The following is a 16,359-nucleotide window of genomic DNA, read 5'->3' on the forward strand; positions in this document are numbered from 1 at the left end:
ATCTGTGGGTATAGAAATAAATATTTGTGAAATGTTGACAAAGCTTGATAAGATTGTGGCAGAATATGTGTTCTAGAAGTTAAAGGAAAAGAATGCCAAAACAGCAGTTGTTTCAGCAGCAGCTAGAATCCAGGTTAATTTCCAAGAGCTATAGAGGTTTTGTCATCCGTGCCTAGAAAGAAGCCTGATTAAGAACAACATAGAGTTGATCCAAGTGTTGTTGCTGGGTTTTTTAAACAAAAAATAGTCCAATTAATGCTGAATCTAGATCTAGAAATAGATTTATTTTAACAAGAACTTAACAGTAAACATATATACAGTATAATTACAGAAAACCCTGTGTTTTTAGTATTCACAGAAATAGCCAGATTTGTTGCAGTGTGAGAAAAGAAGAAAGAAGATAAATTTGGAGAAGTTGAAATGCTTAGCAAGGCTTACAAGCTAGCGCCTCCTTTGGAGGCAGACACACACCAATGCTAAAAATCAACCTGCCCCAGGCAGTGAGGAACTTGTGCGCCAATCTTTTAGGTTCACACTTTGCACTATGGTTGACAAAAATACTTCACATGACTTTTCCCCCCTTCAGAGAATAAGACAAAAACTGCATAAATTTGAACACTGCTGTCCATTTCAGAGTCATTTTATAGATTTGCTGCCTAGAGGAGCGTTTATTTTGAAATATGGCAAGTTACGAATTTCATACTAATATCTGCATTGTATAAATTTATTCTTAACAAAATAATGCAATTGGCCAGCCAGCTTATTGTATGGTTATCCAAAACTTTCCCAATTTAAAAAAACAAACCAAAACTTTTTTTGGTATCAAAATCAGCTAGCCATTGGCTGCAGTTCCCTGGCTACTTGTAAGTCAGAGTAAGGCTGTGATTCTAACCACACTTTACTGGAAAAGGTCCACTGTAACCGACGAGACTTGTTTCCAAGTTAAGGTGCAAGAGTGAGAGCAGCTCTTGCATCTGCCTTTGGGATGCTGCCAAAAACAGCAGCCTCCCTCCCCTTGTCCCTTTAGGGTTCAGGCAATTGCTGCATTGTGCATTTCCCTGCCCCTTCTAGCGCTGGTAATATAGCCCAGAGCAGGAAAATGTACAAAACGACACACTGTTGCATGGGGAGCATCCCAAGTGTTATCAAGAGGATGCTGGGTTTTTTTGGATAGCTACCCATTAAGTTTCCAGCAACTTACTAGGTCACGTCCCCTTGGGAGTAAAATCTCGACGTCACTGATTTCAATGGCAAATATTTGAATGAAGATAGGATTTCGCTCTGTGATTACAGTATGTGGCATGCCGCACTTCTGATGTAAGTAAGTTTTCTTTCTAATGGCCGTGATGAAGTTTGGTGAAAGAGCATAGACAGTTGTGCCCATTCTGTTTCTTCCTGGCTGCTGCAAAGAAAATCGGCGCTGGCTCCATGGCTCCGGGGTATGTTTACTGTTAGTATCGCAACCCTGTTGTCCCAGCTTTCTCCCATCTCACCTGCTCCGCTTTACAGTTTTATAAAGAAATGTCCACGTCACAATGCTTCTCTGAATATACAATATTTTAATATACATATAAAAATATAGCCCTGCTGTGTATATACTTACAACTCTACAGAACCTTTTCCCCCACACACCCCCTCTCTAAAGTAGGAAATAACCTGATGCGTTTCCAATTATAGTTGTTAAACCTGTGCAGTGAGAAAGCTGCAGAAGCGTTTATTCCAAGACAAGCAGCCACTGAAAGCCTCTTGGGGAGAGAGGGTTTCTTTTAAGACTCCCACATATACTTCGGAAAGGGGAGGGGCAGAGCGAGAGAGATTTGAAAAAATAGATAGGATCTTGATTCATCTGACAAAAATATAGACAGTGGCATATATCCTGGATAGTGGACTGTCGTTCAGTGGCTATCTTAAACCCCCAATAAAAGGCATTGCCTTAAATAACTGGCTCAAAATAGGGAAACCCAACACAGAATATTCATTCTAAACTTTGAATAGATAAATAAAAGTTTAATAAAAGCTCCTAGATGCCTCTTGCTTTACAGAAATTTAGCTGTCATTTTGTTCATACAGTAGAAAAACAGTAGAAAGGGAGAAACAAGCCCTCCTCACGACCACACATTCACATTGGCATACAATTTCAGAAAACCTTTTCATTAAAAGGACATGGAATGCTAGTAGACAGACAGACACACTTCTATCCTTTTATTAGCTGTGCTCTAAGGAGCCGTAATAGACATCTGCTCTGGTGGAAGACTGACCTCAATCTACGCAGTCTGTCCCATAAGTTCTATCTCGGTCATTGGTATTGAAAAGCATATGTTGGTTTAAAAAGAAAAATGTAGCAATCAAAGTGGTAAGGACACTTTGACCTTCCTTTCACATAGCCCGATGCTTAACGTGTAATAGCAAAACCTAATCAGTTGTTTTAAGAACCGAGCTTGCTCTCTAGGTGTGTTAACGCCGACTCTTCCTTTCCCCCTAGTTAAACAACGTATGGGAAATGCTATTATTGCACCTGGTTAAACCAAAACTCTGTCTGTAACAAGTGCCACTACGACATCTAGTGGCACACTTGTGTTAAGTCACACTATCGTACATAGCATGGAGCTGTCCGCTCCTTCACCAAAAGGTGAGGATGAATTTCTACATTCAATGTAGAGATTATTCCCAATTTTAGACAGGTTGTTTGCCAGTTATTCATTTCCTCGATTTTTCTCTGTAGGACAGTTTCTTTTTCTTGCCTACTTTCCGCAGGCGACAGCCTGTTTGATATCCACGTCTTCATGGCCATCAACCACTCTGAATGTACTTTTTAATTACTACGCAGCCATGTCGGAAGACAGGGCATGGCATATTGGGCAGAAGCGTCCACGTGTTTGTTTTGGGGTCGTAGGCTTCCATATTTCCCAGAGCGGGGCCTTCGCTGCTGACAATTCCACCCGTGGCGTAAATTTTTCCATCAAGAACCACCGCACTGGGCAGAGAGAAAAAAAGAGACATGAAGTAAGTCATATTTCACTGACGCACACCTTGAACCCATTAGTCCAGCCTGCTGTTTGGACGAAATGTTTACATAGCTTAATTATTTCACCCAAACCCTTCTGTTCAGAAAGGCTCTCTTTAAGTTTAAATATGGGGACAGCAACTGGTCTTGAGGACCCCCAGTGGGGAATAAATAGGGCATTCAGTGTTTATGTGACTAAGGACTGCGTCACACTTAATGTCACCAAACTGAAAAGCAAGGATTGCCTTCTCTGTGTTGCTGGCAACCAATGTTCCAATGGGGATGGCTAGTGGAGGACCAAATTTGCTCCTTGCTTCTGCTGAAAATACGTGGCTTTCAAATGTGCCGCACAAGAACGGAAGTCTTGTGTGAGGTACATGAGCACAGGATTACAGTGCATCTCCAAAGCTTGAAGAATATACACAGGGAGCATGAGTTGAGCTCCCCAGACACTTGCAGAATCACCTTGCAACCACATGCTGAATACAAGCGGCGGAGGGCTCTAAATCAGCATAATATTTGGAAAGCAGAGCTTTCCAAACTTTTCATGTTGGTGACACACTTTTTAGACACACATCTAAACTAACCCCTTTCCAGCCTCAGGGGGAGCGTTTCTGCGACACACCTACACACTGCAGCCGACACACTAATGTGTCGTGACACGCAGTTTGGAAAGCTCTGCTTTACAAAATGTGGAGATACTTGTGAGCATGTGAATTAATGATGAAGATGAGAAAAAGTTAGGAGTCACGAAGAATAAACTGAGAGGAGTGCTGAGTCATTTAAACACAATGCTGTTCCAAAACTAGAGTTCAACTGCATAAGCGATCTGAGACTGAAGGCTAAGAAACTTATAGACACAGAGAAGAAAGGAAAAAATAGAAATGGCGAAGTAAATGACGCAACAGGTTGTTAAACTATTTGGTGAAAGTTTGACTGAAACACTAGATTAGTATGAATAGGCAAGTGGGACATTCCATTGCCCCAAGATTTCAGTGGAATCCATTGAGTGACAGTAAATTTGTGTACTTCATGAAGGAAGTGGGAAGTTGCTTTTTGAGAGAAGTCAGAATAAACCAGCTAGTTACTGACAATGTCTCCCAAAGACTACAGAGGTGATTGGAGACAACAGTTGCTTATTTATGTCTTCAAAGACTCTCTTTTTGCCCCTCTCACCATGCTTCCACTACACATTTGTGTTTGGAAATTAGCATCCCTCCTTCACATTTGTAAACTATTCATTAAGTGTAAGGGGGGTCAGTCTGCTTTCTGAAGAGGCTGTCCCTCATCAGGTGGAAAGCACACAGATGAATGCCCCGCAGGCTGCTTGGTGAGTATCTCCTAAAAGTGAGGATGAGCAAACGAAATAATTTCAACTGCTCACAGTTTGGGCTGGCTGGGCTAATAAAATTCAGGAGACTGAGCACAACCTCATTTTAAGAACCATCACCTCTTGGAAAACAGAAATATCTATATGGCAGGGGGTGGCAAACCTGTTGCTTGACTACAACTCCCATCATCCCTGAGCATTGGCCAGAGAAAGAATTGGACCATGATGGGCAGGGCTAAGGCCTGCTAAGACATGCCCTGGTACAGCCACATGAGTCCTTTCTTCAGCGGCTTCCTGTAAACTGTCCTTTCAGTGTCACTGTTTAGTCCAATATTTGTTTCTAGGATTTAAGTGAGGAAGGAGTGACAACACACATTGAAAATGTTTTCCGGCTGCTATTAAGTGCTTGATTTTGGACAATGGGGCAATTGATTTAGCATGTATTTCTGGAACTGGAACTGCTGAAAATCTGCAGAAAGCTGGTATCCGGTTAGAAAACAAGGCCTAAGCAAAATAATTGATGCTTCTTCACCAGCAGTTGTCAGACTATGCAACTCCCATGACTATTGGCCATGCTGGAAGGGATTAATGGGAACTGAAGTTCAACATACGTGTAAACAGGTTGCCAAGCCCTGCTCTACATGCTGATATATAATGAAGTGGTTGTAGTGGAGAAAAAAGTACCAGTTATTTCCCTCTAGAAAGATGCAACTCAACTTCAACACTCTCTCCATTAAAGCAACAACACTTTGGTCCCTTGCAAAGGCAATATTAGTGGCTGCCATGTGAAGACAGTAACAAGAAAAATCATGATCCAAGTTTGTTTCTTAGTTCTATTAGTACCTGTTGTCCCATAGAGGTGAAAGAGGTGTGTGTGTGTGTGTGTGTGTGTGTGTGTGTGTGTGTGTGTATGTATAATTTTTGCTTTGTATCTAGAAGACAAGGTCCCAAGCAGTGGGGGATACCAAGGCAGTCAGGGAAATTGTAACAGGGCTGAAGTGATTTTTGGGAACATTTTGTCTTTTTAGAAAGAGATGGAAAGCCCTCCCTACCCAACAATGTAAAAAATAATAATACAATTTTTGACAATTCTTCAGGAACGGGGGTGGATGACAAGTTCTGAAGGTGTCTCAATCTCTCTGCTCTTTTCCAGAGGCAAAACTGTTTTATTTCTTCTTCATTTCCACCCTTCCCCCTAGCCTAGCAAAGATTGCTTCAATAAAAATAGCACACAAAATATGAATACATGCCAAATGGACAGTCTGGAAAAGATCCCCATCTACTTGATCTTTCTCTGCCTCCTTGGGTTTCAAATATCTTCTGCAAGCTCTAAGTGCCCAGCAAACATAGCAGGAAAGAACAAATGGGCCTCACAAATCAAAGAGGCCCCGTAACAGGAGCCTCAACTGTGTGCCTCTTGACTTCACTATAAAAAAGCTTTATTAGCAACAAGCAACTTGATGGCGTTTTTATCATGGCCCATAAGGATGAATGGGTATGATACAGTGCTTAGAAATGTGAGCCCCCAATGGAGATCCCAGCAGCCATGAACGTAGCGGGCAACTAGCTACCATCAGGTTTCCACCTATATTATGTGGACAATAAAACTGCCCCACCTCACAGTGCTGTTTTAAGAATTACAGAAATAATGATCAGAAAGCGCTTCCCAGCTGCTGCTCCAAGATGAGTCAGCCACTGTCCCCCCAAGGGATTGGAAGTGAGCAAGCATTACCTGGAGTGAGTAGGTGTTCGTCTCCACCAGCTCACTTGCCGAGTCTGCCGTCAGAATTATGGGCACCAGCCTATGCCTACCCGGTGTGAATGGGGTGGTAAGGCTGCTGCCTGGGGTGAGAGTTGCCTGGCAAGGAGGGCACCATTGACGCTTGTAGTTACAGGGCTAGATGTATCATCAGTTGAAATCAAAATTTGCCTCGCTGCAGCTAGTGCCACCCTAGACAGCATTAACCAGCATTGATATGTTCTGTTGCTACTTGCAATGTTCTCAAAGAAAAAGGAAATGACATCAGAGGCACATATTATAGTGGGGGAAAGATATAGGCACCAAGAGGATCGCCAAAGCATGTGCCATCAGGACACAGCATCATCAAAGCTAGAAGTCAGGTCATTCGTTATTCAGAAATTCCCTACATTACTTTCTCACGCATGCACTTTTGGGGTGGGGCAACTGGTTCTAAATTTGGTTCCTCTGTTTTGTTTTTGCTGGGTTGATGTTGATTAAATGTTTAGTTGGGGTTGGTGGTTACAAAATAAACTTAATTATTGTTATATTATTATTATTATTGGTTTCTATTGATTTATTGGTTTGTTTGCTGCTTCTATAGGATACTTTGTTTTTTAAAGTCTGATGCTTTGTTGTACATATGTTGTAAGTCATCCAGAGTTGATGGGGAAACCCAGCAAGATGGCTGGTATATAAATTTTATTATTATTAGTCAGTGAACTGACCTTTCTGCTTTAGAACCCAGTGCTAATTCCCGCAAGGGAACAGCAGGAGCTGTTCAAATCTAGGAACATTGTTCAAAGAGGAGAAAGCAGTGGTTTATAAAATGCATACTTTTAGAGAAAGACAGATCTACAAGTTTAATGCCTGTCTCTTGGTGGAAATTATGTTTAAATTAAAGCAAGTGCAAAGATTTAATGTCCTCTACCTTTCTGCTTTATTTGGGGGCATGGTGATTGTGGTATTTTGGAAATCTGAACAGTGTAAAGAATCTGGCATCCACAGGCAGAGACTGAATGAAGCAGAACTTAAAACTCCCTTGTTCTGAAATGCCATCAGTGAAATGTAAGAACTTGGGGATGTGGTCTACAGTTTTCACACTGTAAAGGCCATGTCTGAGGAGAATATCACTACTCTTTCTTCAAAAAATACAAATATTTTATGCATACTGTTCATAATACTAAATAAGGGTGTGGTGGTTGTTCTTTGTGCGATTTTTGATCAGCTGCTTTTGTCAACATTGACAACATTTCTCAAAATTGTCTACAGCAGCCTTCCCCAGCCTGATGCCCACCCGATGTCACTGACCCCAAATCCCATCAGTCCCCAGCCAGCATTGCTAATGGTCAGGGGTGGTGGTGGTCATAGCCCACATCTGGGCAACATTTGGAGGGCACCAGGCTGACTACCAACCCCACTTTACAGTAATGCAGAATAACTTTAGATCATATAATAGGGAGGTCAAAGGAAGAAGCGGGAAGTGCAAAAGTCCTGAGAGATGTTTTGCACCTGCCGTTCAATTTGAAAGCTAAAAGGTAAAGGTACCCCTGCCCGTACGGGCCAGTCTTGACAGACTCTAGGGTTGTGCGCCCATCTCACTCAAGAGGCCGGGGGCCAGCGCTGTCCGAAGACACTTCCGGGTCACGTGGCCAGCGTGACATCGCTGCTCTGGCGAGCCAGAGCTGCACATGGAAACGCCGTTTACCTTCCCGCTAGTAAGCGGTCCCTATTTATCTACTTGCACCCGGAGGTGCTTTCAAACTGCTAGGTTGGCAGGCGCTGGGACCGAACAGCGGGAGCGCACCCCACCGCGGGGATTCGAACCGCCGACCTTTTGATCGGCAAGCCCTAGGCACTGAGGCTTTTACCCACAGCGCCACCTGCGTCCCACAATTTGAAATTTGAAAGCTACACATCCATTAATTATCAGCCTTCCACGATCTTGCTTCACGTTTCTGCAGTTTCAAATCCAGGTGAGTTCCCAACAGACATTAACACTGTCGTTTCAACGAGGAACACTGCATGATATGCATTGAACAATGGACTACACACATGGCAGTGGCAGAGGAAGCAAAAATATGGGAGCTTAACTGGGCAGGCTATAAATTACTGAGTGACAGTTCTGCTTGGGTCCTGGCTTTTAAGAGGATTCTTGCAAGGTCTTTCATTAGTGACCACTGAAAGCTACTGTTTTTAGACCAGATGTGATAAAACGAGCACTTCCAATGCCGAATGCTCATCAGCATCTAAAAAGGTAAAGGTACCCCTGCCCGTACGGGCCAGTCTTGACAGACTCTAGGGTTGTGCGCCCATCTCACTCAAAGAGGCCAAGGGCCAGCGCTGTCCGAAGACACTTCCGGGTCACGTGGCCAGCGTGACATCGCTGCTCTGGCGAGCCAGAGCCGCACACGGAAACGCCGTTTACCTTCCCGCTAGTAAGCGGTCCCTATTTATCTACTTGCACCCAGGGGTGCTTTCGAACTGCTAGGTTGGCAGGCGCTGGGACCGAACAGCGGGAGCGCACCCCGCCGCAGGGATTCGAACCGCCGACCTTTCGATCGGCAAGCCCTAGGCACTGAGGCTTTAACCCACAGCGCCACCCGAGTCCCCGTCAGCATCTAGTGAGGTGTTTTTCCTTGATGCTGAATCATCAGTATCAGGTTCACCTGGATCATCTGCGGCTGGTTATGTCTCAGTGGAATTCCTTGCACTGGCACCAAACATTCTTTACAGCCAAACCTCCTCTAGAAGCTTACTGCTGAGAGAACCTTTGCGATCTCAGTTTGACTTGGCCGTAAACATTAATCCTTGTCTAGATACAACATTTAAACGAGGAAATATCTTCTCTAGCTGTCCTTGAGGCTATAAAAGAATGTTTAAATGACTAAATTAGCATGCTCCCATGCACCACATTCTTCCTAATTCTCGCAACTAGTTTTAGGAACTGAAAACGGGCACGGCGCCACACACACACTAATTTATCTGGAGCTCCTCCAAAGAGCTGTTAAAAAACAAGCCAGAGATTTCCTTTTAAAACTTTCCTTTTAGTGTATTTACAAGAAAAAGCCACCCACAAATATTCCTGTGAACTCCGACCACCCAGGAAGAGGAAATTCTAGCTTCAAAATTTCTGAATTCTCTCTCTTATCATCTTCATTCTATGCCACCACCCGCTTCTGTGTTGTAAAAATTCTGCAACACCACTGTCTTTCTGTGCTGAAAGGCAAGGAAACCCTGTAGCTATTGCTTCTGCCTAGTAGTCTCCTTCAAGATGTGAATGCTGAAAGGTATTCCCCACCTTCCTGTTTGCAACCCTTTCGAGCCTACTTGTATTTAATATTTTGCACTAATGCGTGCTGGGTAGGCACCCATGATCTACCTCCAAAGCAATGTTCACATTAGCTTGATAACAGGCGTAGAAGGTAACCATTTATGCATTTTGCTGTTCTGTTGTGCCAGTGTTTACCCCTTGTGTATGCTGGAGTATCCACTAATATAGGTACGGCAATCATTTAACCCTCAGTTGCTCTACAACAGCCACGACTCCAGCAAAGCCTTTCCTAAGCTGCATTCTCTATCGTCTCATCCCCACCCAAAGCGCCACCTCCCCCCACCCCCACATTTTCAGTTTCTGTCTTGTCTCAGTCTTACCCTATGCCTTGGTCTTGCCCACATAATGCAAGCCATCTGGGAAGAGATTGCATCTGTGTGATACACATATCAATGTTAAACAGTGTTTGCTGTGGTGACAGAGCAGCCTTGGAGGTGCGTCAGCTAGGAAGTGTGCCTGGTTCTCATACCAGCTGACTGCATGGCTTTTTGCCACATAGTTCATTTGTGTTTGAGGTCACCGCAGTACATCTGAGGATGGTGGCAACTGACAGCGTCTACCCATACTTCACCACCACCATTATATACTGCAGGAGTCGGCAACCTGTGGCCCTCTTGGACATGCTACTGAAGGGAGTTGGAGTCCAGCATTAGCTAAGGGTCAGAATGATGGAAGTCCAATAGCATCTAGAGAACAATAGCTTCCCCACCCTTGTTCTAGTGCAATCCCAATGGTGGTGATGTTGCAGCAGTCATTGGACCGCAATGCCCTATACTCACTGACTGGCAGAGCAGCCCATGGGAGTAGCATGCTAAATTGGCTATTCAAAACAAACACTACACCAATTTGGGTAGGCTGACGGCTGCATTTTAGAATACTCGATGGATGGCATAGCTTCCTTTTTTAAAATCCCATTTTCACACATCATTTTTGAGTGGTTTTAATTGTATACCACTTTGAGATTTGTTTTTTTTTTTATAAATTTTTTTATTGCGTTTCTTTCCATAATTTTATAGGTTTATAAACAAATAAAGTAGTTACAAGAAACAAATTTTCTCTTTTTTAACAACAAAAACAAAATAAAACTTGGACTTCCCCACCCCTTCCGATTCTGCGTTCTTTGCATTAACAATGTCAGCATTTTGTTACCTTATTTCATACCTTGTTGTAACTTTCGAATGTTATGTATCCAAATACAATATATTATATCTCAATTTCAATACCTTTAAGATAAACATAACATATTCAATTTAAATTGTCTCCTTTTCTCTTTTGTCACTAATTTTACCATTTACTTAATCATATTCGCAGAAGCTTAACGTTTCCTAATCATGCACTTTCTTAGGATTCATACAGCTTATAATATTTTTTCAGATAATCTTTAAATTTTCCCCAGTCCTCCTCAATTGTTTCTTTATCCAAATCTCGGATTCTGCCGGTCAGTTCAGCTATCTCCATGTAGTCCATCAACTGCGTCTGCCAGTCCTCCAGCGTGGGCAAATCTTGTGTCTTCCAACTCTTTGCAATGAGTATTCTTGCTGCTGTGCTAGCGTACATAAACAAAGTTCTATCTTTCTTTGACATTTTCTGGTCCACCATGCCCAACAGGAAGGCCTCTGGTTTCTTAGGAAAGGTATACCTAAATACCTTTTTCAATTCATTATAAATCATTTCCCAGAAGGCCTTCACTTTTGGGCAGGTCCACCAGAGATGGAAGAAAGTCCCCTCTGCTTCCTTACACTTCCAACATTTGTTGTCAGACAGGTGATGCATCTTGGCTAGCCTGACTGGGGTCATGTACCACCGGTATATCATTTTCATAATGTTTTCCTTCAAGGCACTAGATGCCGTGAATTTCATTCCGGTGTTCCATAACCTTTCCCAGTCTTCAAACATAATATTATGTCCAACATCCTGTGCCCATTTTATCATAGAGGATTTAACTGTCTCATCCTGTGTGTTCCACATAAGCAGCAAGTTATACATTCTAGATAAAATCTTGGTCTTTGGTTCTAACAATTCTGTCTCTAGTTTCGATTTCCCCTCCTGGAAACCAACCTTTTTATCCATTTTAAAAACCTCTTGAATTTGAGCATAATGTAACCAATCTCGCACCTTGTTTTTTAATTTGTCCTGGCTCTGCAACTTCCAACCGTCTCCAATTTTTTCAATTAATTCCCAATATTTCGGCCAATAGGCCTCCATATTGGGTCTTTTTCGAGCTTTGGCCTCCACCGGTGATAGCCACCTCGGTGTTTTACTCTCTAATAAGTCTTTATATTTCATCCAGACTGCAAAAATCGCTTTTCTGACAATATGGCTTTTAAACAATTTGTGAACTTTAACCTTGTCATACCATAGATATGCATGCCAACCAAATGCATTATCAAAACCTTCCAGATCTAGGACGTCGGTGTTTTCTAGCAAAAACCAATCTTTCAGCCAGCAGAAGGCTGCAGCTTCATAGTACAACCTCAAATCCGGCAGGGCAAACCCCCCTCTTTCTTTTGAATCAGTTAATATTTTATACTTTATTCGGGGCTTTTTGCCCTGCCAGACAAACTTAGATATATCCTTCTGCCATTTTCCAAAACATTCCTCTCTGTCCACGATCTGTAGGGTTTGAAACAAGAATAACATTTTCGGCAATACATTCATTTTAATTGCTGCAATCCTTCCCAACAAGGAAAGTTTCAATCTTGACCAAATTTCTAAATCCTTCTTTACTTCCAACCAGCATTTTTCATAATTGTCCTTAAATAAATTCAAATTTTTGGAAGACAAATAGATCCCTAGGTATTTCACTTTCTTTACCACATTTAATTCTGTTTCTCTCTGAAACCCCTCTGTTTCTGTAAGTGTCAAATTCTTGGTCAAAACCTTGGTTTTTTGTTTGTTCAACTTAAACCCCGCCACCTGACCAAACTCAGATATAAGTTCAAGAACTCTTTTTGTACTGGATTCTGGCTCCTGCAATGTCAAAACTAGGTCATCTGCAAAAGCTTTAAGTTTATATTGTTTCACTCCGACCTCTATCCCTTGTACCAGCCGGTCCTCCCTTATCATGTTCAATAGCACCTCCAGGACTGAAATGAATAAAAGAGGGGATAGAGGGCACCCTTGTCGTGTCCCTTTTTCAATTTTGAACTCCTCCGTCACCACATTGTTCACTATTAATTTGGCCTTTTGCTCTGAATAAATTGCTCGTAACCCATTTTCAAACCCCCGCCCCACTCCCATCCCTTCCAAGTTTTTCTTCATGAACATCCAAGATATATTGTCAAATGCTTTCTCCGCATCAACAAAAATTAACACCGCCCTTGTGTTCCTGTTAGTTTGTAAAAGTTCCAAAATATCGATGATGTTTCTGGTATTCTCATATAAATGTCTACCAGGGAGAAAGCCTGCTTGGTCTTTGTGAATTACTTCAATTAAAACTTTTTTAAGTCTACTTGCCAAAATGTCTGCAAATATTTTGTAATCCACATTCAGGAGTGAGATGGGGCGGTAGTTCTTGAGTTGAGTCTTTTCAGATTCTATCTTAGGTATCAATGTGATGAACGCTTCTTTCCACGTTTCTGGTGCCCTCTTCCCATCCATGATCTGGTTGCATACCTCCAACAAGGGTTGTGTTAAATAGTCTTTCAAAGTCTTGTAGTATTTGGAGGTAAGCCCATCCGGGCCTGGAGATTTGCCTAGTTGCATGTTCTGAATGGCACTTTCAATTTCCTGGGTGGTTATTGTAGAGTTCAAGATTGATCTTTTATCTTGAGTTATTTTTGATAGTCCATTTGTCTTTAAAAAATGATCTATCTCTGATTCTTTCTGAGGCCCCTGTACATAAAGTTCTTTAAAATATCTGTGGAAGCACTTCCTAATTTCCTCTGGTTTCTGCACCGTTCTTCCTTCAATCTCTAGATTTGTAACTGTATTCAACTTTTGTCTTTTTTTCAGCTGCCAAGCTAGCAGCTTTCCACATTTATTTGCTGATTCAAAGGATCTTTGCTTCATCTGTTTTATTTTCCATTCAATCTCCTGATTAATCAATTTTGAATATTCTGCTTGATGGAATTTAATTTCTCTCAACAGATCCTTTGACTTTGGTTTAGTTCTCAATTTTTTCTCTCCTTGATGTATTTTCTCCAGTATTTTATCTTTCTTTCCATTCCAGAGCTTCTTCTTAATTGTATTCTGTTGTATCAGAAACCCCCTCATGACAGCTTTGCTTGCGTCCCAGATCGTTCTTTTTTCTACTGTAGTATTCAAATTTATCTCAAAATAGTCCTTTAATGTTTTTTGGGCCTTTTTCACAATCTCTTGATCTCTTAAAAGAGTGTCATTCATTCTCCATCTGAAGGAACCGGTTTGAGTAAGTCTGAGATCTAATTTCAGAGCGTTGTGGTCGGAGCATGTTTTTGGGCAGATTTCCACCTTTTTAGTCTTGGGTGCCAGCCCCCTGGAGGTCCAGATTTGGTCGATCCTTGACCAGGACAGGTGGGCCTCAGAGAAGAAAGTTCCTTCTTTACCTAGGGGGTTCTTTGTCCTCCATATATCAATCAAATCCAGATTGTCAGTCATTTCAAAAAAAGTTTTAGGCAGTCTGCCGTCTGATGTTAGATTTTGGTTATAAGACTTATCCATATGTGTAGACACCACTCCATTCATGTCTCCCATCATTATGATGTTAGCATAGTCCAGATAGTCCAGCAGCGTCTCATGCAGCTTCTTGAAAAATTCTGATTTCCCGTCGTTTGGAGCATAAATTCCTAGTATCAATATTTTTTCTCCTTGGGTCTGGATTTCAATTGCCAGAATTCTTCCATATTCATCTTTGAATAAAAATTTAGGTATCAGGCTCTCCTTAGCATAAATCACCACTCCTCTTTTCTTTACCTTGTCTGAGGAAATAAACTCTTGGCCTAGTCTTTTGTTGACCAAAACTTTCCTGTGGAGCCTGGTCACATGGGTTTCTTGTAAACAAATAATATCCAATTGTTCTTTCTTCAATATATGAAACAGTTTCCTTCTTTTCTCCGGGGAATTTCCGCCATTTATATTCCAACTAAGTAGCTGCAGAGACATCCTGAACTATTCTGTTACACCTAGAGCGGTGTATCTTCTTTTTCCTCTAATTCCGAGGGTTTAGGCGTCCCTCCGCCTGCTGGCAGAGTGGGTCCTGGTTTAAGTATAGGCCAAAGGGCTGCTGCTTCTTTTTGGAGATCTTCTCCGTGGTCGTGCTGGAACTTTTGTAGATCCTCTGGTAATCTTATTTTAACCTTCTTCTGTTTGTAAGTAAATGATAGTCCTTGTGGGAACTCCCACCTATAAGGGATTGAGTTAAGTCTCAACAACTTAGCCAATTCTGAATAGGTGGCTCTCAGATCCAATAGCTGTTTAGGAATATCTCGGTAGATTTCCACCCTTTTCTCTTGTATCTCAATTGAGTTTTTGAAGTGTAGGCCTAATATTTTGTCTCTCTCCTCTCTTGATCTCAAAGCTATTAGACAGTCTCTAGATCTATCTTTTCTTACCAATCTTCCCAGTCGAAAAGCCGATACTATTTTAAAATCACTTTCTTCTTTTAAGCCCCAGAACTTTGAAAATTCTGTTGTCAAAAATCCAATCAAATCTTCTTGTTCGATTTCTGGGACCGCCCTAAGCCTAAGATTAGTCTCCCGGTTTTTCAGTTCCACCAAAGAGAGATAGGTTTGTTGGTCCCCTATCTGTTTATGCAGAGGCTTGACTTCTGCTTTAACTTCCTCAACCTCTTTTTTAGCTGATGTTGCAATTTCAACGGCTTCCCCTGCCAATTTACGGTTCTCTTCCGTTGCTCCTTGCAATTTTTCAATTGCTTGGGTGTGTTGGGAAACCTGATCTGTCAATTTCTGGATCGAGGATGTAGCTTGGTCAATTTTTGTTGATTGGTTATCAATTTTTTGATTTAATGTTGACAATTGTTCCAAAACTTGTTTCAGTGCTGCCTCTGCTCCTCCTGATGCCATATCTTCCTCTTCAGATTTTTCAGGCTTTTCACTTTCTACTTTTTGTGTTGCAAGCACAGCAGGCACTGATAGTCTACGTCCCTGAGTTAAAGTTGTTTGCAAAAGCTGTGCCTGCTTTTTTGCTTTTTCTTTTTCCTTAGCTTCCTTAGCTTTGGCTGCTCTTGTCTTTCCTGTACCACTCATCAGTCAATGTTCAAGGTCAGATGTTGTAATCCCATGGGAAAGACAAGTCCAAATTTATAAACAGTCTGGAGAAAGAAAGTAAGCAAAAAAGACTTTTCCCAGGCCTTTGTTATCCAATGTCCTCTAGGGGGAGTGCCACCAAAAGTTAATAAGAAGAAGGTAACTTTTCCGCCATTAAAGTTTCCGTTTTCAAAAACAATTTTAAAAGCAAGTTAGTTCCAAAACACTAAGAAAAAAGTCCTGCAGAGCACTTTAAAACGTTTAACAATGTTCCAACAAGGTGCCTGCAATTGTATCCACTCAAACTAAGTAAGCCCAAAAGTTGCACTTCAGTTACAAAAGTATCTGGAAGTTTGTAACAGTTCCGCAGTCAAGCAACTTCACCCGGCCACCCGAAGATTTGGGGTTAGAGTCTTCCCTCGCCCCATGGGGGACCGCTCCAAGTCCAATTTAAACTGTATTTTTTCTTCCTTTAAGAATAGAATTTCAAGTGTGCACGAAAGTCCCACTTTAAAGCCTTAAAGCTTCCCTGTTCACAGCGCTTTCCGCTCTTTAAACAGTCTGCTTTGATCTTATAAGCAGTGCCGGAAGACGGACTTCCTCTTTCTCGTCTCCCGGTTTCAGCCAAATTTCTTCAAGTTATTGTAACAAATCTTAAGTCCTTACTCACGGGTTTGCTGTTTCAGAGTAGTATTTTTTGGAAGAAAGGTCAGCGCTCATCCGTGACAGCCGCGCGGCTTCGCCTCCGCAGAAAGAGCGATGAACTCA

At 41.9% G+C, this 16,359-nt stretch overlaps 1 protein-coding gene across 2 annotated transcripts in view; it reads right to left on the reverse strand.

The window, feature by feature from the left end:
• Nucleotides 1-263: 263 nt before the first annotated feature.
• Nucleotides 264-16,359, reverse strand: part of KLHL29 (kelch like family member 29) — a 414,714-nt gene continuing 398,618 nt past the window's right edge. For both annotated transcript variants that reach the window (XM_083431604.1, XM_083431605.1), the window contains exon 14: nt 264-2,974. In XM_083431604.1, coding sequence (XP_083287730.1) covers nt 2,791-2,974 — 184 coding nt within the window. In that variant the 3' untranslated portion in view covers nt 264-2,790. The remainder of the gene's footprint in view (nt 2,975-16,359) is intronic.

Source organism: Podarcis tiliguerta (genome assembly GCF_965153285.1).
Source record: "Podarcis tiliguerta genome assembly, chromosome: 3".
NCBI classification, from domain to species: Eukaryota; Metazoa; Chordata; class Lepidosauria; order Squamata; family Lacertidae; genus Podarcis; species Podarcis tiliguerta.